This window comes from Meyerozyma guilliermondii, genomic scaffold (genome assembly GCF_000149425.1).
Source record: "Meyerozyma guilliermondii ATCC 6260 scaffold_2 genomic scaffold, whole genome shotgun sequence".
Taxonomy (NCBI): domain Eukaryota; kingdom Fungi; phylum Ascomycota; class Pichiomycetes; order Serinales; family Debaryomycetaceae; genus Meyerozyma; species Meyerozyma guilliermondii.
Window position 1 is genome coordinate 1836983 of NW_001809799.1, and position 25881 is coordinate 1862863.

The 25881-nt window shown below is 42.7% G+C and overlaps 15 protein-coding genes across 15 annotated transcripts; 10 read left to right on the forward strand and 5 right to left on the reverse strand. All coding sequences in view use genetic code 12, as the record gives it.

Annotated features, from left to right (window-relative positions):
* Positions 1–115: 115 nt before the first annotated feature.
* On the forward strand, positions 116–1153 carry PGUG_02222 (ubiquitin domain-containing protein DSK2; the record flags this gene model as incomplete). The annotated part of the gene is made up of 1 exon (XM_001486501.1): positions 116–1153. The coding sequence occupies one exon, from the start codon at positions 116–118 to the stop codon at positions 1151–1153; it is 1038 nt and encodes a 345-aa protein (XP_001486551.2).
* A 73-nt stretch (positions 1154–1226) lies between these two features.
* Positions 1227–2816, forward strand: PGUG_02223 (uncharacterized protein; the record flags this gene model as incomplete). Its single annotated transcript, XM_001486502.1, has 1 exon — positions 1227–2816. One exon carries the CDS (start codon positions 1227–1229, stop codon positions 2814–2816), a length of 1590 nt encoding a protein of 529 aa, XP_001486552.2.
* A 15-nt stretch (positions 2817–2831) lies between these two features.
* Positions 2832–4448, reverse strand: PGUG_02224 (uncharacterized protein; the record flags this gene model as incomplete). The annotated part of the gene is made up of 1 exon (XM_001486503.1): positions 2832–4448. One exon carries the CDS (start codon positions 4446–4448, stop codon positions 2832–2834), a length of 1617 nt encoding a protein of 538 aa, XP_001486553.2.
* A 3201-nt stretch (positions 4449–7649) lies between these two features.
* On the reverse strand, positions 7650–8171 carry PGUG_02225 (uncharacterized protein; the record flags this gene model as incomplete). The annotated part of the gene is made up of 1 exon (XM_001486504.1): positions 7650–8171. The coding sequence occupies one exon, from the start codon at positions 8169–8171 to the stop codon at positions 7650–7652; it is 522 nt and encodes a 173-aa protein (XP_001486554.1).
* A 1651-nt stretch (positions 8172–9822) lies between these two features.
* On the forward strand, positions 9823–12021 carry PGUG_02226 (protein serine/threonine phosphatase; the record flags this gene model as incomplete). The annotated part of the gene is made up of 1 exon (XM_001486505.1): positions 9823–12021. The coding sequence occupies one exon, from the start codon at positions 9823–9825 to the stop codon at positions 12019–12021; it is 2199 nt and encodes a 732-aa protein (XP_001486555.2).
* Positions 12022–12747: 726 nt separating this feature from the next.
* Positions 12748–13818, forward strand: PGUG_02227 (uncharacterized protein; the record flags this gene model as incomplete). Its single annotated transcript, XM_001486506.1, has 1 exon — positions 12748–13818. One exon carries the CDS (start codon positions 12748–12750, stop codon positions 13816–13818), a length of 1071 nt encoding a protein of 356 aa, XP_001486556.2.
* Positions 13819–14691: 873 nt separating this feature from the next.
* PGUG_02228 (E3 ubiquitin-protein ligase) lies at positions 14692–15543 on the forward strand (the record flags this gene model as incomplete). Its single annotated transcript, XM_001486507.1, has 1 exon — positions 14692–15543. One exon carries the CDS (start codon positions 14692–14694, stop codon positions 15541–15543), a length of 852 nt encoding a protein of 283 aa, XP_001486557.2.
* Positions 15544–15712: 169 nt separating this feature from the next.
* On the forward strand, positions 15713–17539 carry PGUG_02229 (phosphoribomutase; the record flags this gene model as incomplete). The annotated part of the gene is made up of 1 exon (XM_001486508.1): positions 15713–17539. One exon carries the CDS (start codon positions 15713–15715, stop codon positions 17537–17539), a length of 1827 nt encoding a protein of 608 aa, XP_001486558.2.
* A 298-nt stretch (positions 17540–17837) lies between these two features.
* Positions 17838–19097, forward strand: VAN1 (Van1p; the record flags this gene model as incomplete). Its single annotated transcript, XM_001486509.1, has 1 exon — positions 17838–19097. One exon carries the CDS (start codon positions 17838–17840, stop codon positions 19095–19097), a length of 1260 nt encoding a protein of 419 aa, XP_001486559.2.
* A 460-nt stretch (positions 19098–19557) lies between these two features.
* PGUG_02231 (Zn(II)2Cys6 transcription factor domain-containing protein) lies at positions 19558–20835 on the forward strand (the record flags this gene model as incomplete). Its single annotated transcript, XM_001486510.1, has 1 exon — positions 19558–20835. One exon carries the CDS (start codon positions 19558–19560, stop codon positions 20833–20835), a length of 1278 nt encoding a protein of 425 aa, XP_001486560.2.
* A 731-nt stretch (positions 20836–21566) lies between these two features.
* Positions 21567–22421, forward strand: PGUG_02232 (pepsin-like aspartic protease; the record flags this gene model as incomplete). Its single annotated transcript, XM_001486511.1, has 1 exon — positions 21567–22421. The coding sequence occupies one exon, from the start codon at positions 21567–21569 to the stop codon at positions 22419–22421; it is 855 nt and encodes a 284-aa protein (XP_001486561.2).
* A 118-nt stretch (positions 22422–22539) lies between these two features.
* PGUG_02233 (uncharacterized protein) lies at positions 22540–23055 on the forward strand (the record flags this gene model as incomplete). Its single annotated transcript, XM_001486512.1, has 1 exon — positions 22540–23055. One exon carries the CDS (start codon positions 22540–22542, stop codon positions 23053–23055), a length of 516 nt encoding a protein of 171 aa, XP_001486562.2.
* Positions 23056–23196: 141 nt separating this feature from the next.
* On the reverse strand, positions 23197–23967 carry PGUG_02234 (uncharacterized protein; the record flags this gene model as incomplete). Its single annotated transcript, XM_001486513.1, has 1 exon — positions 23197–23967. One exon carries the CDS (start codon positions 23965–23967, stop codon positions 23197–23199), a length of 771 nt encoding a protein of 256 aa, XP_001486563.2.
* A 101-nt stretch (positions 23968–24068) lies between these two features.
* Positions 24069–24632, reverse strand: PGUG_02235 (sugar O-acetyltransferase; the record flags this gene model as incomplete). The annotated part of the gene is made up of 1 exon (XM_001486514.1): positions 24069–24632. One exon carries the CDS (start codon positions 24630–24632, stop codon positions 24069–24071), a length of 564 nt encoding a protein of 187 aa, XP_001486564.1.
* Positions 24633–25053: 421 nt separating this feature from the next.
* On the reverse strand, positions 25054–25752 carry PGUG_02236 (sugar O-acetyltransferase; the record flags this gene model as incomplete). Its single annotated transcript, XM_001486515.1, has 1 exon — positions 25054–25752. One exon carries the CDS (start codon positions 25750–25752, stop codon positions 25054–25056), a length of 699 nt encoding a protein of 232 aa, XP_001486565.2.
* Positions 25753–25881: the final 129 nt, after the last annotated feature.

Here is a 25881-nt window from a genome sequence, read left to right on the forward strand (position 1 = left end):
ATAGTGTATAATAATTCAACCAAACACCACTTCGAGAACGTTCCAGTTGTAAAAAACCCACACACCGGTTATATCGCACCGATTCATACGCCTCCATTTACCCACTTCTTCCACGATGTCAGACATAACAATCACCATCAAATCGTCGGGAGACGCCAAGCACGAAGTAAGCATCGCTGGCGACGCCACTGTGCTTCAACTCAAAGAGAAAATTGCAGCAGTCGCCGACGTACCTGCTGATAGACAGCGGTTGATTTATTCTGGTAAAGTGTTGAAAGATGGTGAAACGATCTCATCTTACAAAGTACAAAGCGGACACACGATCCACCTTGTCAAAAGTGCAGCAAAACCATCTGCACCGGCTGCATCTGCTTCGACAGCATCGAACAATGAATCCAACACCGGCGCCGCGGCCGCTGCATCTACCGGAGCTCCTACCAACATTGCCCTGGGTCAAGGTGCTTTCAACCCACTCGCAGACTTAACGGGAGCCAGATACGCTGGGTACACCCAACTACCATCGGCATCTATGTTTGGACCAGATGGAGGCATGAATTCAGGTATGCCCGATCCCGAGCAACTCACAGAAATGATGTCGAATCCCATGTTTCAAGAAAGCATGAATGCCATGTTGTCAAACCCTCAAATGTTGGACTATATGATAAACCAAAACCCGCAATTGCGTGCTATGGGACCACAAGCTAGACAAATGTTGCAGAGTCCCATGTTCAGACAAATGATGTCCAACCCAGAAATGATGAGATCCATGATGGAAATGAGTCGTAATGCCGGTCTTGGTGGTGCTGGAGCAAACGCTTTTGCTGCCCCAGGAGCCAATCCTACTGTGGGTAGCACCGAAGAGTCGTCGGCCAGCTCCGAAACCCCAAGTGCAGGCAACACTGGAGCTGCAGCCAATCCCTTTGCATCACTTTTCCCGAACGGCATGCCACCAATTGATCCTATGGCCCTCTTTGGAGGGGGCGCTGGCTCTGCTCCACAAGAAACCGATAATCGTCCGCCAGAGGAACGGTACGAATCGCAACTCAGGCAATTGAATGATATGGGATTTTTTGACTTTGACCAGAACGTAGCAGCATTGCGCCGGAGCGGCGGGAGCGTGCAAGGAGCCATTGAGTATTTGTTACTGCAATAACTTGAAAAGACCCACTATGACTACTAGCTGAATGCTGCAAATATGTAATGTATAGGTGTAGGGATGTGACGAAATGCAAAGCGAAATACAACACATTCCGAATTTGATTATTATGCTGACTTCGGAGGCAGACTCAATCAAAATGGAATCAGGTCGAGACGACGGGTCTGATTCGGACGTGGAGATTACACATGAGTCGAGAACAGGGCCTCGTCGTACCAGGATTGTCATGGATAAACCACAAGTCGATGGACTTGTTGAAGAGCCGATGGAAATGCAGCTCCGGAAATCGGTAGCTTTAACGCTTGATGCACAGAATATGCCCATGACTCCCGGATTTCTCGACCAGATAACCGAACTCGCAAGTGAATACTTTCACAACATCATTGTAGCACTTCAGAAATTTACCGAACTTCAACGAAGACGTCGTCCTTCACTCACAGATGTTCAGCTTTGCTTTTCTACCCTCGGAATCAATCACAATGCCGTTTTGCGACTACATGAGCTGATTACAGCCAAAATGACACCCCAGCAACATACATATGCCCGGAAAATTGCCGAGCAGAGTAATACCATACGCACCGAATCTCAAGATTTCACCATCGAACCAAAAGACCCATCGTATCCATTTATTGCCAATGAAAAGTATGAGATCACAGCAGTAGTACCCCAGCACCACGCAAGACCCGAATACGTTCCTGGACACATGCCTATGCTTCCCCCAGATTATACCTATCATCGAACACCGGAGTATATGCCTACCATCAGCGACTTGAAGACAGTAAGAACCAAGCTTGTAGAGGAGTCGAGGATGACAGAAAAGTGGCTATACGTGTTAATGAAAGACAACGAAAAGTATAAAGTCGACAACAACGAGATAGATGTGGAGATGGATAGAATCAGCAAAGAAGAAAATGAAGATACCCGCAAGGGAGAATGGAACGGAAGTGATGATTCTGATAGCGATGGAACCAACCACAATGGCGAGGTTAAAAGTCCCGAGACGAAAGAAGGGCAAGAGAATGGAGAGAAGGAAACCCCTATTCCTCATTCTACTTCTAATCCTAAATTTTTCGACATAATGGCCTATGCTCGTAAACGGATAACATCCTTAGAGCGTCGTACACAGAACCTCGAACAAAAAAGAAAACGCCGTCATGATAATATCTTCATACAAGCGGAAACTGTTTATTCTCCATATGCCACAAAGAAACCTACTAAAGAAGTGGCCAAAAAATTTGACGATGCGTTGGAGGCCGCCTTCCTGTCTGTGCTTATACTGGTTAAAGAAGGTGAAAAGGAAAAGAGACGGAAACTTGCTGCTATTGAGGAAGACAAAAAGAGACGTCAAGAGGAACGTGAGTTGCAAGCAGACACTCTTGAGTTTGGAGCTTTGGGCAATATTGCTCATTCTGACGATTCAGACGAGGAAGATGAAGGGTTTCCTGAATTTGATTTTCCTGATAATCCTGACCAAGCCACAAATAACTGGGAAGCATCCCAGCCAGAAACAACGACTCAAGAGATGGCTGAACAGCGTCCAACATTGGCTAAAAAAGGTTTACCTTCCAACGATCATCCTGTGGAAGAAACAAATGATAGTGATGAAGATCTTGAGGCTGACCTCGAGGATGCTCTTGGGGATCTTGGAGCCATGACATAAGGATTTCATTACTAACTAGGCTAGAGTATGTTCAACGTGCTCGACAGAAAGTTTGTGAGGACTAGCCAACATTGCAATTTCATGGTCGGCATCATCTCCAAAAACTTTTGCAACCTCTTCAAGAGTATAACCTGAGGTTTCTGGGAACATGAAGTACACAGTGATTACTTCCACCATATCCACACAACAGTATACGATGTAATATCTCCAAGATATGGCATCCATTGCAATCGGATTGACAAAGCCATTAAAGATTGAAATGACTTGCAGCACTCCTTGTACGATATTGATTCCTTTGGCACGATGACTATATGGCAAAACCTCTGTCAAGTACAAGAAAGGGAGTCCATTTGCTCCGGCATTGAATGCAACATAAAAGAGAAATATCATAGCCAATACTCCATTTGCAAAGGACTTGTCTTTAAAATCTCGCTGCTCATTGATTGCTGATAAGATGGTCCAAATCAGAAAAGTCATCACCATTCCTATGGTAGCGAACAAGAACATGGTACGCCGACGAAAGTAGCCTGCTACCGAAGCGATAAAGATAGCAACGACAAGATTATAAATCATCAAGCAACCATTGATTTGAAGCTGACGATCGGGATCGGTAATGCCTATGGTGACCATAACCTTGGGCAAATAGAACGAAACGAGTCCGTTTCCTGAAAGTTGCATCAAGACGGGAAGAAACATGCAAATAAAGAGACGACGACGATAACTTTTCCTTGTGAAAAAATCAGTATATTTTGTCTTGTTAGCAAGTTTCTCCATTCTGATGGCTTTTTCAATCTCTCCCAATTCAAATTTGACAAGATTTTTGGCTCGTTCATCAGTGGACCCTCCAGTATGGTATTTCACCAAAACCTGTTCTGCCTTGGCAATTTTACCTTTGCTAACCAAAAACCTTGGAGACTCCGGCACCATCAAAAAGAGACTGATTTGCAATGCTGGCATGGCCGCTTGAAGGTAGCTAGGCAATCTCCATGAAGTGGAAGATTTGATATTTCTTGTACCATAAGTTACCCATGCAGCTATCACCGCACCCAAGTACCAATTGGTGTTGTACCAGGTAGTAACGACTTGGCGATGGGTTGGATAAGCGATTTCAGATATTAATGTTGGTGAAGCAACCGCAGCAATGAGGGTTCCTATTCCCAATATGATTCTTGAAACCAAAAAGAAGGCATAATTTGTGGATGCACCTTGTAACATTGCACCCACAACCGATACAATTTGACCAATTACAATTGCCCACCAACGGCCCATTTTATCAGTCAAAGCTGGTGCTATAAAGATACCGATTATTCCACCGAAAACTTGACCATTTGCTAAAGCTCCCAAGATGTGTCCGGTAGGATGTCCCATTTTTGTTTCCCAAGTTTGTAACGACTGAAACCCGTTCAACATACTTCCGTCGTAACCATTATTGGTTGACGAGAGAGTCACCACAAAAATACAGAAGTTGAGGAACCAAAGATGCTTTACTTTCCACCATGGTTGAGAATGCGAAGTGAATTCGGAGATGGAGTGATTATCGAGGTCTGGATCGAGAGCAGGCACCAATTTGGCAATTTCAGGTTGGTGATTCGTATCGCCTTCCGAAGATTTTTCTGAAAACAGTTCTGACATTTGGGCCAATTAACTTCAGAGTTGTTATTTATAGTTCGGAGAGGCTATCAATGCACCGAAGTGTCAATGCAACTTCCCCGCAGTGCCGTAGCCAAGACTGCAACCTAAAAAGCATTCATATACGAAAACTAGAAAGTGCTAATAATAAAGGCCAACTGCCACAAATATGATTATGCCATACGAACTGACAGACAACTGACGAGGAAGCGGTGTCGCTTTTACCCATTGCAACCTCAGTGCGTCCCCCACACTCTAGCGCCGCATAGCTGCATTCCCTGCATTAATCCCCTGAGATTTGCGCAGGTCACGTCACATTCTTACCTCCGCGCCGCACGGTGAATAATCAATTTTCCTAAAAGCGACCCAAATATGAGGACAACAAGTCGAGAGCAATGTAGCAGCAATAATGGCAACAAATGAGTGTACGCCGAAGATCACAGAAGTTCAAGGAAAGTCATCAATGTCGTGAAGCGGAGAGGTACCTTAAGCAGGGAACATTACGTTATATCTGAGCGGTTGCTTGATCGTTCCGTCCCTGGTAAGTAGGTCAGCGTATCAATTAGGTTTATTTTCAAGAAACAAGCTATCAATTGAACATAGATATGTGCTTGTATTCGATATATAGGGCCAAAAAGTTATCAAATTCGTATGCGCGCCCAAAAATGGTTGCGAAAACTGGATGCGGATTATAACCTCTTATCTAAAGGGTGCGGTTAAAATGATTGTCCCGTTATAAGTGTATTTATATAACTTTCATACGGGTAGATCAAGATAAAAACTGATTTTCGATCGTTTTCCAGGATACGGCAGCAAGAACATGTCTTGCATTTCACATTGTAGTTGAGTACGATGATTTGACAAGCTTGCATTTATCATGTCAAGCTACAAGAAAGTACTGTTCTGTAGACGAACAGTAGGTAGGGAAATACAATGAAGAGTTACCAAGTTGAACATATTCAATTCCACTAACCAGCCGCTAATATAACTGATAAATACTGTATAGCGAAGAATCTTTGTATTACTCTGCTTGGCGGTAGTAATAGTAGACCATACAACATGACCCAACGCCTATAATAAGAATAAATAAGTCCAGTATAATCTTTGTTGCTGGCTTTTTATATCGAATGGAATGGATTAAGGGTTCTATCCGCGATGCTGTATACCCCCCCCAATGCCAAGTGCTAAAAGGAACCAGCACCAACCCAGATAGTTAGGAATCTTTATAGCAATGTCCTTTTTTGAGTCAGGGAAGACGAAAGATACCATTATGAACGAGCTTGAATAAAGTATGAAAAAAAGCAAAAATAAATCTTCCCTTATCTTAAGCCTATGCCTATTTAGTTTTTCGGCCCTAGTTTCTGTAGTCCATTGTTTCTCCATTCTTGATCAAGAAACCATCAAAGGAACGCTGCGATAGAGGTTTCAAGTAGACGTATACGATAAATAATCTGCCAAATCTAGAGTCGCAAAAAAGTCGTACTTCTTATAGCAGGTCAAATGCACCTCAAAATTATTATTGCAGCGTCCAGCCTACTTCTGCAATCTTTATACCCAATTAAATCCTTATACCTTCCCTTCCTCAACATTTTCCTTATACTTTCTGTACCTTTATCTTTCTCTTCCTTCCTCTTCTGTAATAGGCAGGATTCCCACCATTATCAGCAGATTTGGAAGTTACCGAGTTGAGGCACATTTACTGCTTTTTTCCATTCGTATTTGGCTCCTGATCGCCGATAATGTAGAAATCTTTGTACTTGTATTACTCTAATTCGCAGTAGCCAATGTAAACCAAACGACAAAACCCAACGTTCATAAGAAACATGAATAAGAATTTAAAAATGTCTTCTAATGGTCTCTTATATCGAATGGAAGCGATTAAGATATACAAAGAAAATGCTGTACACATCACAAGAAAACCTGCAAGAAAGAGCCAAACAAAAACGTCAGGAATCTCTATATGAACAACAAGTACATGGATTGAAAGAAACACGAAAAAACTGAAAATCAAACTCAAAATCAGTATCATGAGGTTATCAGCTTTCAGAATTTCGGTCCTAGTTTCTGTAGTCAATTGTTTCTCCATTTGTGATCAAGAATTATCAAAGGTACGCTGCGATAAAGCTAGGTTTTAAGTAGACTTATACGACAAATAATCTGCCAAATCTAGAGTTGTGAAAGAAAGTCGTAGCTTCCGCAAGTCCAAGTACCTAAATATGACTCTCGCAGCGTCCAGCTTACTTCACCAGCCTTTATACGCAATTAGATCCTTATACTTTCCGTTTCCTTCATTCTAGTCACAACTTTCTCCTTTTCTTCCTGTTCCTTTTTCTTACTCTTCTTCCGTCATAGGCAGAGTTCGCCGAAAATAATGAAAATTTACCGAAATAAAAAGTAGAACTACTGCAGTAATGAACAGTCACATTGTAGTTTGTATTTGGCTCTCGATCGCCGATCGAGCGGCAAAACTATATCGAAGGCATCATAAGATCTTAGATTAGCCGGTTCTGTGGGTCGCTGATAGTACTCGTCACGGTTGGAGAGTAGCACAAATGGATACTCAGGATGCTCTGTAGATGAGAGAAGGATGCACATTTGAACTGTAAGTGGTATCCGCCAGCTGTGACCAAAAAAAATGGGTCACAATCGTGCAAAATCTTAGCGTGGGGTAACATCCAAACACCGCATAAATAGCTAAGTGGCTAGCAGAAAAACTAATGCGAGACTTTATCCCATAAGTTGGGCCAAGCTGACACTATAATTGTAAGTTAAACTAGTTGCAAAGCTGCTTTTTGGTTTTTGTTTCTCTTTCGGCTGCTTGCTTTTCTGATTAACTTAGCTAACTTACTACTCTATTAGAAATCGATAAGTAATAGCCTGAAAGGGACTTACCGTTGAATTAAATGTTCAGTTTCTGGTCAATTCTTTTGACTTTCGATAGTAGCATCTTAAAGAATAAACTGGTTCTCGATCCAAGATTTTTAAGTTACAAGGTAAAGAACTTGTTGCACGCTTTCACAATGTAAATGAGTTTAGAGTGACAAGCTTGCAATTTCATTATGTCAAGGTACTTGCAAAATTTGTTATGTTTGAGACCAATGGTACGTATGACAGGCATACATTTTTATATATACGAGGACTATCGACCCACAAGCTAATGAAAGCATTTAGCTTGTGTTTATCGATCGTTAGACCTATAATTATTCATGACACAAAAGTAGCAAGTGTCATTTGACAGAGAATGACCATGCGATACACAGTTAAACTCTGTGAGTCGCTGTAGCCACTGTAACCAAACCATAATGCCAAAAGGCACGTAAGAAGAGCAAAACCGTTTTGCACAATATTTTCAATTGGCTCCCGACGCCAAATCGAAAGGATAAAGTAACGGCCCACATATACTGTATACGCGAGAGCAGTCGTTGCAGCAGCGTACCACCATCCCTCCGTAATTTCTAACTCTTGCTCGATGAAATCAGGTAATAGCTGCTGGCATGCTTGAAGGGATACAATAGACACTTCCACTATTAAATTACCAATTCTTCTCCAGCCTACCCGATTGGCCCGAGTTTGGGTCGGACTAATCATGGACATTTCTTCCATTGGTGGTGTATTCAATTCTTGCCATGCTGGTGTATTCAATTCTTGCCATGCTGGTGTAAACACCTCCACTGCTTCTTCTGGAGTCACTACTCTTCTTGCTCTTCTAGCTCTTGATCTAGGCATTTTTTGCAATCGTGGACAAGAAGAAGACAAAGCACAAATGCGACCAGTGTTTTATTTGCAGCCATATTACTCTTCTTACGTAATAGGATTCTCATTGTTCGGCGGACCTGAGAATTTACCAATTGTTGAGGTAGAAGTAGGTTTTCGACCACCTTTCGTATTTGGTTCTTGATCGAAGATCATGCAAAAGCAAAAGGAATTGCCGCCTTAATTACAAAGTAAATTGGTTGCCAACTTTTTTTATTCTGTCATTTTTTCTCTGTATATATCTGATCAAGTCTGGCTAGAGAACTTCACCACTTCTCATTTATTAGAGATAGATAAGTAATAATCTAGAAGGATGAACCGTAAAAATTCCAGCTTATAAGTCTATTTATATGACTTCCATACTCGCACAGGTTAATGAGCTGACTTTCGATCCAAAATATCCAGGATAAGGCAAAGAGAACATGTTTTGGATTTCACGTTGTAGCTCGTGTTACAATAATTTGACAAGTTTGCAATATTTGGTTCAGCTTATGACGAGCAGTATGTAGGAAAAACTTATATTACTAGACGACAACATTCAAAAGACGCACTCTCCATGAGCAATGGGAGCAAATAATCAACAACTTGCAGCAAAAAATGATTGGTGATCCACCCTTTTCAAGTCATTTCTAGTCATTCCAAGCGCAAGGTTATTATAACTCAGCATTCTCTTTGAGTTCATCCTCCTCCTCCTCCTCCTCTGTGATCTCTCCCGAGGTGGCTGATAGGATTAAAAATTCAAATAAACCAACCATAGTATCTATTTGTAGTGATGGATAATAGTACTTGAAAGCGATGAAACTTGTCACATAGAACGCAACAACAGAATAAAACCTGAGTCTAACCTTTTTCCATGGCTCACGGGATTGGCAGACGGCTCTCAACTCTTTAAAAGTAAATATCACACAACCGATTGCAATGCCAAACGAGATATAATTTTGAAGTTTATTCGTTTTTTTGACAACATTCGCCTCCTGGCGTTCCTGAAGTTCACGAACTTTTTCTGCAAGCAGTATCAGCGCTGCCTTCAACGCTGCTCTCCAGCTATTGAGAGACATGGCCCAAGTTGTTGTCGTCGTATTTTCCATTTAATCAACTGCGCTGTAAAAGCTAGGTTTTAAGTAAACGTATGCCACTGCCAAGTCTAGAGCCGTGAAAGAAAGTGGTAGCTTCACAATTATAGCAGGTCAAATGAACCTGAAAATGAGCATTCAGCCTGATTTGCTATTGTTTCCTCTACTTTATACATTCCGTTCCTTATTCTTTCCTTCCTTCATTCTCTGCACTGGTTTATGTCATCCGATGATAGCCAGAGACAATTGAGCTTGACACCACAACCGGAAATGTAATATTGAGTACCACTTCCTTGCTGAAGTAGCTCTCGGTCTGCATATTATTCACAGCTGTGCCTCCAGACACCACCGCATCCACCCGCCTGAGATGAGATGTAGTCAACACGCACGCTCACCCCAACTCACAATGTCGAAACTGACACCGATATCGCTCCCTCAATCGGTGCCGTTTCCGGTGACAGTGACACAGGTGATGATATCCCCAGGACAAACATTGCCCCGTCACCAACCACTTCTCAAGTATAAATACTGGGATTATCAAGATAATCCAAATGACGCAGACACAGATGAACCCACGAAAAATGCGGGTTGAACGTATAGGAACTTTCGAATCGCCTATTACAGGCGAAGTAGAAGAGGTTCAAGTGCGTGTGGGTGAGGAGATTCTTCATTCTCAAGTACAGTTGTGTCGGGTAAAAGAACCATGCGGACATGAAGTACAGTACGGTGGTTTATGTGCCATGTGTGGTTTAACTGTGGACGATAAGGATTATAGCGGCTACAGTTATGAGGACCGTGCTACCATCAGTATGGCACACGATAGTACTGGGCTAAAAATTTCTTTTGATGAAGCAGCTAAACTCGAGCAATCTACAAGCGAGCGGCTCACTTCTGAGCGTAAATTGATTTTGGTGGTGGATCTCGATCAGACCGTGATCCATGCTACTGTGGACCCCACTGTTGGCGAATGGCAGCTGGATCCTCTGAATCCCAATTATAGGGCCGTCAAAGATGTGCGATCGTTCTGCTTGGAAGAAGACCCTATAGCTCCTCCAGGATGGTCTGGCCCTAAAATGACTCCTACCAAATGCTGGTACTACGTCAAGGTCCGCCCTGGATTGGAGGATTTCTTAAAGAGGGTATCGCAATTATACGAGATGCATGTGTATACCATGGCTACTCGAAATTATGCATTGGCTATCGCACACATTATTGATCCTGATGGTCGCTACTTTGGTGACAGAATATTAAGTCGAGACGAAAGTGGCTCGCTCACACACAAGAATTTGCGCAGACTTTTCCCCGTTGACCAACTGATGGTGGTTATCATCGATGATCGTGGAGATGTATGGCAATGGGAAAAGAACCTTATCAAGGTGGTTCCTTACGAATTTTTTGTGGGAATCGGTGATATCAACCTGAGTTTCCTCCCGAAAAAGAATGGTCAAGTCACTGGTCCCATGCGTAAGCGTATTGCTCGCTTAGAGGCGTACGAAGAAAAACAAAGACGAAAGAGCCAGGGTGAGATTGTCGATGACGACGACCTGCAAGACCCACAAGACCCAGGGAGCGAGCCACCTCAAAACTTGGAGCCGCTGGCGATCCCGGAAGAAGCAGGTTCTGATCATTCAAACGACGAAGAATCACCTTCAAGAAGAAATTCAATTCATGATAACGACAAACCATCCCTGACCACCTCCTCACGCAGAAACCTGCAGAGTTTACAAGCATCACCTGTAGACCGAATAGTTGAACTTGGAGGTGACAAGGTCCAAATATTCGAGCAGTCTCTCACCCGCAATCAAAGCTTAGAGCAACAACAGCATGATCGACCCCTTGCAAAATTACAACACGATCTTGAAAAAATCAACCATGAACATGATGAGAAGGAAATTACCCCAGAATCGGATAACGAAGACAATCTCTTGTTTGATGATGATAATGAACTCGAATCGTTGAACGACGCTTTGGTTCGTGTGCATGATGAATACTACCGCATATGGGATAGTTACAACGAAGACAAATCCCTAACGAATCCAGATCTTACTACCATCATCCCTTCGCTCAAAAGTAAATGTCTTGAGGGAATAGTAGTGCTCTTTTCTGGAATTTTAAGATGGGGTAGTGATCCTCAAAAGGCAGACATAGTCATATGGTGTCAACAGTTTGGGGTCAAGGTGGTGAACGAGGTATATCCTGAAGTTACTCACGTCATCTGTAGAGAGCCCAGTGCTGGCGGAGGACTCACTTTCAAGGTACGAGTTGCTAAGAAGACACTTCCTAATGTCCATATAGTCACACCCGATTGGTTATTTGCATGTATGAGCAAATGGACTCGAGTGGACGAAAAGCCGTATGCAATTGAAGCCAGCGACGAAGATTTTTACTTGGAGGAAAAAGATTTGGTAAAGTATCAGGCAATTATCGAGGACCCAAGAAAAGCACCAGAACTGCGACCACGATTTGATTCTGTTGCAAGTATGGAGGAGTACGATTTGGATGGTGCCAGTAAAGAAGTTGATGACTTTTTGGCAGATATTAGCGATGAAGATGAAGATGGGCAGGAAGAGGAGGAAGAGGAAGAAATCAAGGAAGACGAACCCAAAAAGGATACTTTCATACTGGACTTGTACAAAAAGCGGAGGGCTAATGATGATATTGACTCTCTGGCCAAGAAAGCTAAGCAAAATCCCGATACGCTAGACGACCTTGAACAGGAACTAATGGATGGGTTTGACGACCTTGAATGACAGTGTACGATAATGTATAATAGCATACAGTAAACATATCAATGTGCCTACGAGAATGAATATCTATAACAACCTTACATACGAGTTCCAGTTTCCCTTCTTCAACTACAATGACTTACACAGGCTCAAGTCTGTCGAGTAGACAATATTCGTGTGAGAACCCACCACATGGCAATTGTCAATATGCACCCAGATCCGTCCCTCACTAATACAATGGCCACAGTAAGCCTCTACCTAAGCACAATGAAGTGTATGGGCTATTTTTGCATTTCAATTCGAATACCCACTGTACATTTTTCGCAGCCAGCCATGCGTGAGCCGCACCGGCCACCAGATCGGGTAATAGACCAGCCAGCAGATCGAGACGGATCAAGGACCTTAGTATAAAGTGACCACGAGTCCGGGATAAGGTTTAGGAAATCTGATCTGCGTCTTATTCTTGTGGGTTTTTTCTTAATACTTGCTTGGTTTTTCACGTGCATCATTTTGCATCATTTGGAGTGTATAAATTGAAGCTGCGGAAAATTAAAAATAGAACCAGACACAGCCAAAGAAGCTTTTTAACCGAAAGTATTTATAGCTTTACATCGAAAAGCAAGCCCCAGATTTCACCTAAAAGAGGAAGTGTTTGGAACTTTCCTGATTTTCAGATTAAAAACTATTTTCAATTTTGTTTACCCGACTTAACCTATCCAGAACACTTGAACCACAACAGCTACAAAAAGAATGTTCAAATTCTTTAGATTTTTGCTCATAATCTTTTCGATTGCCGCGGCAATCTTATCTGTGTTTGCACTTATTGGGTCCTACAAGAATGAGCTGTATTTGACAGACATATACCTTATTGATGTTCATCTTAGTGGTCTTAAACTTAGCAAACTTTTTGACGTTAACAACTTCAAGAGAGAGCTCCCACCACTCGTCAATGAAGCATTGATCTTAGAGGAAAGGGCTGATGTTTCGTCAAGTGAGATAACAACGGCTATTAACAACATTGTCGACAGTCTCACTTACCAAGAACTTGGACTTGCCGATGTATACTCCATATCTTTCTGGGGTTATTGCCGTGGCACAGCTACCAATGACAAGATTGCCAATCCCTTAAAGAAGGTCACCAATAACTTTGACAATAACAAAGTCAATTTCACCTACTGTTCAAAACCTACACCAGGCTACAAGTTTGACCCTCTTACAGTGTTGAAGCATGAAATCAACGATACTATTAACGATACTGTTGACGGAAATGGTGTTGTGAGTAATGCTATTGGTTCTACCGTCAAACAGCAGTTGACCCAATTGGTGGATAATCTTTCTTATGAGAACCTCAATCTTCCTGGAAACCTTAAGAAAGATTTGACACTTTTGAATAATCTCACAAGGGCAGCTTTTGCACTCACCATCGTAGGTGTTGTTCTAAGCTTCCTTTCTGTCATTATCCAGCTCTTGGGATGCTTTATGTCTCCAGACAACTGCTGTCTTTCCTTCCTCAACTTTATCTTTGAAGCACTTACATTCATTATACTATTAGTTGGAGCAGCTCTCAGTACAGGAGCGTATCTCTATGTGAGAAAAGAAGTGAACAATGCCACATCGGACTATGGAGTCAAGACATACTTGTCAATACAGTATTATGCCTTTGCATGGTCTGGAGCTGTTGCTGCACTTTTGGTGGTTATTTTCAATTTATTGGGCCATTGCTGTGGATTGTTTGGTACTAACAGAAATCGGTACCGTACAGTGGCTCCCCCAGTTCCTGAAAAGGAACCTTCGATGGCATATAGCCATCTGACTATGTAGAGTACGATTCGCTAAATATGGACAATGATTTACGCTTAAAGCAATTGGGCAGAGCAGGAACAGAGAAGGTACATTTATTGCTAGACTCCTATACTCATCTGTTCATTTTCTTCTCTATATTCTTCTCCACCTCTATCCATATTCTCTCTTCCCATCCATCCACCAGCACATAATTCATCGCGCTATCGAATTTCTCATTATTTACACTATGATATGTTCACGTAAGTACCACAGCTCCACACTTTTAGTATCTGAACTATACTAACTCCAGTTTCCGGTAAAGAGGCCGAAGAACCAGTGATATCTCGCAAAAGTGGAGCGATATTCGAGCGTAAACTTATAGAAGAGTACATCAGTGCTCATGGGAAAGATCCTATTTCTGAAGAAAATCTAACAATTGAGGACCTTACCAAAGTCCAAGGTGTCCCTGAGTACGTTCCACCCCAATTACCATCTCTGGCATCGATTCCTAATCTCCTAAAAACTTTTCAGAATGAATGGGATGCTCTTGCATTGGAAGTTTTCTCGCTTCGTAAACAGCTTCACAAAGCTCGTCAAGAATTGAGCGCCAGTCTTTACCATTACGATGCCGCCGTACGTGTGGCTGCCAAGGCGACGGAAGAAAGAGATGAAGCACAAAGAGCATTGAAGGAATTGTCTCAAGCAGTAGGAAATGGTGTTTCTCAAATCAAAAACGATATTGATAATGGTCATCCATACAAAAACGGAGATGAAATACCTGTATCCACTAATAATATACTGCTCAGTGATATAGCTGAGGAATTGGAGGTGGAACGAGAACGTCTCTTTGCACAGCATAAGGCTCAGAAGAAGACCACCAAGCAATTTTCAGGAGCCGACTATTCGATTCAAATGAAGGAAAATATTCCACTTCCATTCAAAACACTTGCTACAGTGGCTTATCGCGACGGAATGCTTGCTCTAGCTTCCACAGCTGGGTCTATAACTATTGTGGACGTGCAAAACGATGCTAACACCACAAAAATTGTCCGTAAGGGAAAACCTTCAAACATCACACTTATCAAATCCGAAGGACAAGTAGTACCAGTGGCAACGACCAAGGATAAAATCTTTGTTGGCAGCGAAAAAACATCATTACAGCATTCAGGAGAGATTATAGCCATTGCTTCGCATCCAACGTTGGCTTACTTTGTTGTAGTTGGACGAACAGGATGGCTGCTTGCTACTACCAACTCGATAATTCATCAAGATTCGACTCCATACATAAGCGCTGCTTTCCATATTGATGGAAAATTGGTAGCATTAGGGTCCAGTTCAGCCATCGACATTGTGGATATTTCGACTGCTGAAAAGGTTGCGGCGATTGAATTCAGTAATGCCAACAAACTCCTATTTGCCCCCAACGGATATTGGCTACTTGCACTTTCCAACGAATCTCTCCTGGTGATTGATATTCGAACACAATCCGTAGTGGGAAATATTGAAGGGTCCTTCAAGGACTTTGTTATCGACCCTACCTCCACCATTATCATTGCAACGAGCGAAGACTCCACTTTCCTATACAAATATTCCAAATCTGAAAAGCAGTGGATGAATGAACCTGTTGTGCACCTTGACCAAGGGATACGCTCAATCTTTATCCTGGACGATGTTCACTTTGAAGATTATTTGCAAACTGGAGATATTCCATTTATTGGAATTGACACCGATATCAGAAAGGGAGAGCTAAAAAAGGAAAACTAAGGATACAAGGAGAAAAAAGTGAACAAGAGAACGAGTAAATGAAGAGATGAAGCGGTAGCTGATGCTAGTTGTATAATAGAATAACCCTAGGTTCGTGTGCTATAACATCCACTGCACCTGTAATCGGATTCGCAGTACCAAGTGTTTCTTCCCCCACAAAACGCTAAATATGAGCAATTCAGAGCATGAATTGGAGCTCTTGGTCAAGAGCTGGCTCTCCATAGATAGTAACCCATCCTCCCGTAAAGTAATTGAGGAACTTTGGGAAAAGAAAGATTATGAATCATTGAAGTCAATGATGATGCCAAGAATCGCATTTGGAACTGCTGGACTTCGATCGGAAATGGCGCCCGGATTTGCACACATGAATGATGTTACGGTTCTCCAAGCCGCCCAGGGACTTGTGGACTACTTGCTAGAAACGGGCGAGAAGTCAATCGTTATTGGTTATGACCATAGGTACAATTCCCAGCGGTTTGCTGAGATAACCGTTAGTGTTGCCATTTCTAAGAAACTAAAAGTGTTCTACTTGGGTTCTACTACAAACCTTTCTGTTGAATCCTTGCGTTCCTCATCAAAAAAGTGGAATAACAACGACCGTGATTCACGCAGTTATGTTCATACTCCATTGGTGCCGTTTGCAGTCGACCATTTCCGTGCTGGAGCAGGTGTTATGGTTACAGCATCCCACAATCCAGCTAAGGACAACGGGTATAAAGTATACTATAAAAATGGATGCCAAATCATTCCTCCTCATGATAAGAATATAGCACTGAAGATTGAGGTAAATTTGCAATCTTGGTCTGGTGTTCAAGATGTGGTTTCTCACTTTGAAAATGGGATAGAATCGGGATTGTTAAAGGCTTGCAAGTCAGAAATTGACAGCCATTACATTGAAAAAATGAAATCTCTTCTTGTTCATCGATCTCTCGACTTTGAATTCGTCTATACTCCCATGCACGGAGTAGGTCTCGAGACCGTGGAGCCAGTTACCAATCTTTTTGAGAACCCGAAAATGTCAGTTGTTCAGCAACAAGCTGTACCAGATCCTTCGTTTCCCACCGTCAAATTTCCCAATCCTGAAGAAAGCGGTGCTTTGGAGCTTGGAATTGCCCAGGCCGATAGAGAAGGACACAAGCTTGTAGTAGCTACTGATCCCGATGCTGATAGATTCAGCGTTGCAATCAAGGAAAAAGATGGATGGAAACAACTCACAGGAAACGAGATTGGATATCTCTTTGCAAAGTTCATTATAGAAAACACCGACAAATCAGAATTGAAGAGTACCTACCTTGTGAACTCCACAGTTTCGTCACAGATTCTCAAGTCTATGGCAGCGCATCATGGATTCAATTTCGTTGATACTCTTACTGGGTTCAAGTGGATCGGTAACAAGGCAATTGACTTGAAAAAAGAAGGATACAGCGTACCCTTTGGATATGAGGAAGCTATCGGGTATATGTTTGGTCTTGTTAACGACAAAGACGGTATTTCTGCTCTCGTCATTTGGCTCCAACTTTATCAGCAGTGGTTTTCCAGTGGTAAATCAGTTATTCAAAAATTAAACGAAGGTTACGAAAAGTACGGATGGCACAAGGAATGCAATGGATATTACCGAGTCAAGCAATTGACCCAAACGAACAAAATATTCACAACTGTACGGCTGCAATATGACAAAGCACCAACTACAATTGGAGATTTTCAAGTTGTCAGTTGGAGAGACCTCACAATTGGATACGATTCGTCCACACCTGATAACATCCCAACATTGCCAGTAGACCCGTCATCTCAGATGATTACAGGTGAATTACAAAATAGTGAAGGACTCGTGCGGTTCACGGTGCGTGGATCTGGAACAGAGCCCAAGATTAAGGTATACATTGAAGGACAAGCCAAGTCTGAAAACAATGCAAAGTCACTTGCTGTAAAATGCTGGACCACATTAAGGTCGCTGTGGTTCGTGGATAAAGATTTGGTCGAGGTTAGAAACAATTAGTTGCAGCCGTAAGTTGCACCGATTCAATGCATCCATACACCTGAGGCGCGTGTGCTAGGTGGCTTAATTCCTGCAGTGAAACCTCAACACTTTGTTCTTTTATAGTCAACATGGGCTTCTACCATGAGAAGAAAAATGACCTTCCAATGTAAGTATTTCGGTTGGAACCTTTTTTCTGTATTTAACTTACTAACCTAGGCATTTCACGCCTCGAGCAAGATCAAAACTCAATAAAAAAGTCATCGCAATAATAGCTGTTGTAATTCTTTTCATTTTGGTCAAGATACGATGGTCGTCTATGCCGGCTTTGCCCGATCCCGGCTACTCCAAGTATATTGCCACCAAGGAGGGAATTCGGCAAGAAGTCAATGAGGCTCCGGATGAAGGTGAAAATCAACAACCCAACGCCGACTGGTGGACCAGTGAAGATGCTTATGCTAATACTGTGGAGCATTATGATCTCAATGAGTTCCGTGGCTCTGCCGACGGGCTTCTGCATAACAACATTGTCTTGTTCTTGATGCCACTTCGTAATGCGGAACATGTACTTCCTATGGCATTCCACAACATCATGAACCTAACATACGATCATAGTTTGATCGACATTGCTTTTCTCGTGTCAGACTGTTCGCCCGGAGACCATACTCTAGAGACAGTATTCGAGTATTCTGTGGCATTACAAAACGGTACTTTGGTTGATCTCTTGCATGAAGACGAACTTGTGCGGAAACAACTGTCGGTTCGTGGCTCTCTGGACTTGTACCAGCAGTATATGGATCCAGACTACATTCAGAACGTGAAGCAATCATATTACAACCCAAGTTCATATCATAAAGACTACCGCAAGCCATTTCGGTCGGTCTCCATTTACCACAAGGATTTTGGACAAGTCATAGGTCAAGGGTTTTCTGACCGTCACGCCGTTAAAGTTCAGGGTATCCGTAGAAAACTTATGGGACGTGCCCGTAATTGGCTTACAACCAACGCATTAAAGCCCGAACATCTGTGGGTGTACTGGAGAGACGTCGATATCGAAACCTGTCCAGGAAGTGTAATCCAAGACTTGATGAAACACGACTATGACGTTATGGTCCCCAATGTATGGCGGCCTCTTCCCACGTTTTTGGGAAATGAACAGCCCTATGATCTCAATTCTTGGATCGAGTCAGATGCAGCTTTGGATTTGGCGAAAACATTGGATGAAGATGACGTTATCGTAGAAGGATATGCTGAATATCCAACTTGGCGGTACCATCTAGCATATGGACGCGATCCTAATGGTAATCCCGACGAAGTCATTGAAATGGATGGAGTTGGTGGAGTTTCCATTCTCGCGCGGGCGCAAATATTTCGTCATGGTGTGCACTTTCCAGCGTTTACGTTCAGGAATCACGCAGAAACAGAAGCATTCGGTAAGATGGCAAAGGCTATGGGGTTCAGGGTGGCTGGACTTCCCCATTATACGGTATGGCATATTTATGAACCTAGCGAGGACGATCTTCGAGAGATTGCAAAATTGGAAAGAAAGAAGAGGAGGAGAGGATCTAGACGCGAATAGGATTGATAATAGAGATAAAAAGAATTTTGCACCGTCAGTAGGAAGGCAGGGTTTTTAATCACTGGATAACTCAGAGATTGTTCACATCCATGTTGTTCATCATTTAGGTACAAAGCGCAGTTCGAACCACGCACCGGCCTGCAGGGCGAACACCACCTGGCGTTCGAGCTGGCGAGCGCACGACAACTGGGCCACAACGCGAAAATTCTTAGTTTTTCACTTCCCAGCTGTCAAGTGCGTTTCACCAACCCAAATTTAATTTCAAAACATATCCAACTAATGTGTTTCCAAACGACACATCCATCAGTATCTTTAGGCCAACGCACCTAGCGAGCGCTCTGTTTCACTTTCAAACGTATAGCTTTTTGCAGTCGTTGGACTGCATACAGACTACCACGAAATCAAGTCCGGTTACGAGCTTCGATTTAAACCCTCTCAAACCTAATCCTGACGAAACGTGATGGCGATAACACGATCAAAACGAGGGTGTTTCACCTGCAGAGCAAGACGCAAAAAGTGCGATGAAAAAAGACCAATGTGTCTGGGGTGCCATCGCAATTTTTTGGTGTGTAATTGGCCCAACTATCAAAATCAAACTTTGCTGCAATTTCGAAAGAGCGAGGCAGCCGCTAGCAATGGCAAGGTAGTTTTGGTTTACAAAGATCTGAGAGGTGGAATTGATGCTCAGGGAAAAACTAGAAAAGTACTAACTCGTCAATTTCTTAGGACTTTGATCCCAGAACCCAATCACAATAAGGCTCAGGAAGACTTGGACCAGCAACTAAAAACGAGTCTTCCTTTGCAGTTGATAGTGGAATGTGTGGATGCTATACTCGTTAGCAACGAGAACACTTCGCAAAATCGACTATATGAGGAAACTCTCAATGCTCTTCGAGTAGAGTTCAGCAATTGTAACGCAAAAGGATCAGAGGATTGGAGTTTGAATGCTATTAATCTTTCAATGATTCAAGAATATTTCTTGGATGCTCCTCGTATTTCAGAAATCCTTAGGCACTTGCAAGCATCTTTGCATATTCTTTGCACGAGAATAATGCTGAACGATGTTACATTTTTGCTTCGTCTCAATGCTGATTCTTTTGTTTTCTATTCAGGTATGGCAACCCTCTGCTGCCTGGAGACAGAGATTCTTATGATGCCAAATCCATTTGAAAGTGAAAAAATCTTTGAGCCACTCTTTGAGAATGCTAAACCTCCTCATGACTTTAATCTGAATCCTATCCTAGGCGATGCCTACGATGCTCTTATTTTGAGTAACCAGGCATCTTATTTGCTACGATCAAACACACAGCAGAGAATTTGCCTTGCAACCGTGCTATTGCGAAAGGTCAACTGCCTTATTCGGATGGCTGCAAATAACCACCTACACCTTTACATCCATTATTGTACTAAAATTGTGTTGCTAAAAATCATTCACCGCACGATTCTGGTTAAGGATAGGCAAATCCAGCAGGCTAATGAACAGCTACTTCATTCTCTACAAAATGCTAAGAAGAGTGAAGTGAAGTTATTAGGTCTTTGGCCGGGCATAGTATGCGCTGCCTGTATTACAGCTCCATCAGATACAGACCTACTCTTGGAATTATGTGATCAGTCAGAAGTTTGTGGCATTACTGTTGAAACCAGTGAAAAACTCAAAAGTTCCTTGAAGAGAATATGGAGCGAAAATATGGGACTTGGGGTCCTAGATAATTTAGCATTCCTAAAGACGTTACTTTAAACCCATGAGTCATGCTGATGAACCTGTTCCTTCGCTAGTTAATTGAAAACCTGACGAAGTTGATTATGCCTACTGAAAGATTCTTCCACCCGTCAGTGCAATCGGTAAATAGAACATTTCTGGAAAATGTTAAAAAAGCAAATATGAATCAAATCAGAAGATATCAGAGATTCAGCTAACGGTAGCTTCGACATTATGCCTTCATAAACTATATCGGCTCAAACGCTATTTTATAGCGCGACTACCTGAACGGGTAACTCCGATAATCGTCCAGAGCTCAAAGGCAATAACCATAACCTATGAGATCTATATACGCAGCCTCCATTATACTCACTTAATACAAACTAATCAAACTTTATCTCGCGCTGAATTCAACACATTTGGCGACTTTATTACCAAAAATACCTCGCACAGTGCGTATTTTTCATGCACGGTCTGCAGCGTGTTGCATAAACTACTCGTCCCATAAACTGCACTGCCCCACACTTTCCGTTCCCAGTCATTTCATAATTGTTCTACATACTTTTTTTCGTACCTGACAGCGCTCCTCTCGTCACTATACCAGCCTATTGTTAATTCTCCGACACGATAAATAACAATTCGTTCATCTCATCGCCGCACGCACCGCCTCGATCGACCAAGGTAGACTTAAACAAACGAACTTTATTTTTCGCAATTTGGCGTCTGGAAAATCTGTATTTGCCGAGTCTCCAACACTGTTGCAATTACCGATGCTAGTACATTGGCTCGGCTTGCTAGCTGGTACGGCTCTTGCACTTCATCCTGTCAAAGATTTTCGAACCGCGTCGTTGCAAAAGCTTAAAGGCGGCGTTTCCAAACAAAATGTTGCCATACAAGTTCCGGGGAAATCTGAGTCAAATGCTGCTTCCTACACCATCATTACAGTGAGCACATTGCCGTCTCTGGCACCAACCATTGCTGTGTCAGACAAGATACAATATGTTCTTACTGACGTGTCTCAGTCGATATACTATATTAACACTACATTTACCGATACCGAGACTCAGTATGAACAAACTTTCCAATTACTTTTGGATAGTGGCAGTGACTTCACGTGGATATATAACCAGTCGTGTAGCTCTGGTGCTTGCACAAGGGATCTGGTACCAAAATTTAACGACAGTCGAAAGATAAATTCTGGCGATAAGTTTGAGTTGTCTTACTCGGGCGACTCGGTTTCTGGAGACATTCTTAGCACGTCTTCTACGGACAAGACAGTGTTTGCATTTGGCTCATTACAACTAACGAGTTTTGAATTCGGGCTAGCCGACGAAGCACCCACGATCTTCAATGATTTCAACGTTAGTGGTATTTTGGGTATTCCCAGTCAATCAGAAGACCACACCAAAAGGTCAATGTTCTCGCAACTTTATAACGAAAAAATTATTGACAAGCCGGTCTTTTCATTGGCTCTTGTCGCTTCTAATCAGCAAATCGAGTACTCTGGAAACGTCTCAGCATTACCAGACAACTACGGAGGTTTGATGTTCTTTGGGTCAGAAGTGGCTAAAAACCAGCAAACTTTCACCGACTCTGTCAAGTCATCTCAACATTCAAAGCAATGACAATGCCTATTGGCTTGTGAATGTGACAGACATAAAATTATTCAACGACTCATATTCGGGAGACTTTGATATCTCGGAGTCTTCGCTCCAGGCTATCATTGATACTGGAACCACTGGCATGGCATTGCCTATGGACGATGCCGACAACTTGCATTCTCAACTTTTTGGCTCCAGTTTGGTAACAGACAGCAAAGGTAATTATGCATTTCCTTGCGACGCAGACGCCAATATTACTATCAGCCTCGATGGCCAGAAATTTTCAATTTCAGTAAGTGACTTCAAAGGAGACGAATATGGGTCCCAACTAGAAGGTTATTGCGCATCCAAGATACAGGGTCTCGACGATAACAACTATTGGATTTTGGGATCTATCTTTCTCCGTCGTTACTATGCTATATTTGATATCCAGCAGCATAAAATTGGACTTGGCGTGAATAATTTGCTGCTGTACAAGTTGAAAGAGGTAAAGCCAACCTCAATCACTTCAAGCAGTTTGTCCTCTTCCACCATAGTGCATGGCAACTCTTCAAGCTCTCAATCTACAAAGCACTCTAAAACGAGCCTGGCTAATAGTTCAGGACTGATCGCTGGTCTTTCGTACGCTTTATTGTGCATGTTTGCGTACATAATATAAGTAAACTAGGTTATCACTGACAACCATGCTAACACTGCATACATAAGAGCAACTGGGTATACTGCCAAGAACACTCTTCCTGGGAGCACTCCAGAACACTTGAGACTCAAAACTCCAACGTAGACACTCCAAACACCCATTCTACGCCATGACTGCCAAACGTAGGAGTTTTCCATCGAATTCTTTGCAGGCATAATAACTCACCAACGACAATGGGGAACATGGAGTAACCAGCAGCACCTTATGGCTGACATGAACGAGGATGTTACCACCTAACATTTGAATGTTCAATCCAATGACAATATAAAAGATCCATACAAATGCAAATGAGCCAGAAAACACCAGGTTGGTTTGGTTTTTGCTGGCTGAAACCCCCAATGTCACAGAGTATGCTAATGAAAATAAGAGTGGTCCCCAGAGATCCCAATCCAAATTCTCCAGCGACAAGAGGTCTCGATTGGAATAACTAGCTTCTCTGTCCTCATCTTCATTGGCATCCACAGCAACCGGTTGGTTCATTATTGTAGGAGGGAGGCGTATACCATTGCTAGAAGCAAAACGTACAAATCTTTGCTGTTGCTGAGAGGCTAGCCGTGAAAGTTGCATGGGCCATACTACAATTGCAAGTCTTTTGGCTATTTGCAACAAGTCTCGCCTTAATGTGTGCCACACGGGCTCATCAAGAGTATCTCCACCAGCATACTGATGTTCCAGAATGCGGTTATTATCGGTTCCAGAAACGAACGGTGTGAATGTCGAACTCAAATCAACCTTCGGTCCAAATTGACCCCACAGTCCAAATTGGAATCCAGGCTGAGAGGTTTGGGCACTTGGTACAGGTGCCAGCTTGCTGGCGGGAGCAGGGTCCTCGTCGGGAATTATAAAGTCGTCAACACTTGGAGAACCGACCATTATGTTATTAAAGCGTGAGACGAATCTTTAGATTGATGGACTGCAGATAATACGATATCGAGCGTTGAAAAATGGCTGCTAAAAATACCTACAGCAGTAAACTAGAACACACCTCCGGCAGCTGCAAATGCCTCTTTCTTCTCCTCCTCCGTAGCATACGATTTGACAACCTTGGCGGGAACTCCTGCAACAACCGAATTGGCAGGAACGTCAGAACGCACCACTGCTCCGGCTGCAATTACGGCTCCATCTCCAATTGTTACCCCCGGAAGTATAACAGTATTTGCTGCAAACCAGACATTGTTGCCTACAGTGATAGGTGCAGTGTGCTCGACGGCATTTATACGTTTTTTCGGGTCACTTGGTAACGAAAAAGTGGTAAAGGTGACATTGGGTCCCAATATACAATAATCGCCAAACGTGATAAACGTGGGATCGAGGAACGTACAATTGAAATTGGCATAGAAGCACTTGCCAAAACTGACATTGCACCCATAATCAACGAAAAAAGGAGGTTCAATGAAGGCATCTTTGGGAATTTTGCCGAATATGGCTGCAAGGTACCGATGGCGAGCTTCTTGATGCTTTTCAATATCAAAGTCATAATTCTTCAACCGGATATTTCCGTAGTCCAATGCTTTCTCATGAGCTACGCTTCTGGCCATAAGAAGCTCCTTCACCCAACAAATTGTATGCCATTCCCAGAATCATTTTTTCATATTCAGGTCCTTTAGGAAAGGTTGGAGAGATTGGTATAAGCATATTCGACTCTCTTTTTGTCAATTTCAGTGGGAGTCATAGCGATTGTAGTACTAATCAAAATTAAAATCAAGGTTTAATCAGGGCCCTACGACTACGATAACGGCTCCCCGCCCCACATTCCACCCCATGCACGGCGCAGGCATATGCAGGCATATGCACCGAACATGTTTGACATAAATTGAAAATTGTAGCTTAAAAGGTGATGAAGACTTGTCAACTATTCCTATGTTGGTTGTCGTGCTGTACTTTTTCTGAACCTCTTACTTTTCTTGAAATGGAGTTTATTAAGCTTATGTTTTTTCTATCATCTTCCCCTTCTTGAGATCAATGAGTTCCATGCTCAAGCTTGTCAATGACTTCCTTTTTCTCTTCTTCCGTCTCGTAAGTCTTGATCACCCGTGCTGGAATTCCTGCCACAACAGTATTGGCTGCAACATTAGTACGCACCACGGCCCCCGCAGCAATAACGGCACCATCTCCGATAGTAACTCCGGGAAGAACCACCACATTGGATGCAAACCAAACATTGTTACCTACGGTGATTGGCTCGGCATATTCCTCGGCGGTAATTCTACGCTTTGGATCGGTGGGGTGGGATACCGTGGTGAAAGTCACGTTGGGTCCCAACATTACATTGTCGCCAAAAGTGATCAATGTTGGATCCAAAAATGTACAATTGAAGTTTGCATAGAATGCTTTGCCAAATTTGATGTTGCAGCCATAATCGACGAAAAAAGGTGGCTCAATAAACGCATCTTCGGGGATGTTGCCAAATATGGAACTCAAATATTGGTGTCTGGCGGCATGATGTTTTTTGATGTCGTAGTCGTAATCCTTTAAGCGAATGCCAGCATAGTCAATTGCCTTCTCGTGGGCTACATTTCTCGCCATAAAGAGGCTATGATCCCAACAGTTGTAAGGAACTCCCAGAATCATTTTTTCGTACTCTGGTCCCTTGGGGAGGTTGTTGAGGTTTTCGTAGGCATAAGCCACAAGCTCTTTGTCAATCTCTGTTTTTGTCATAATGCTAGTTTACAGTCTGCGAAGTTACCTTGATATACGTGGTCGGAAATTAGTTCGCAATTTCCAGAGTGCGGAATAATTCCCCGCACAGGAAGGATTCATGCATCTCTTCATGCAAGTTGTGCATTC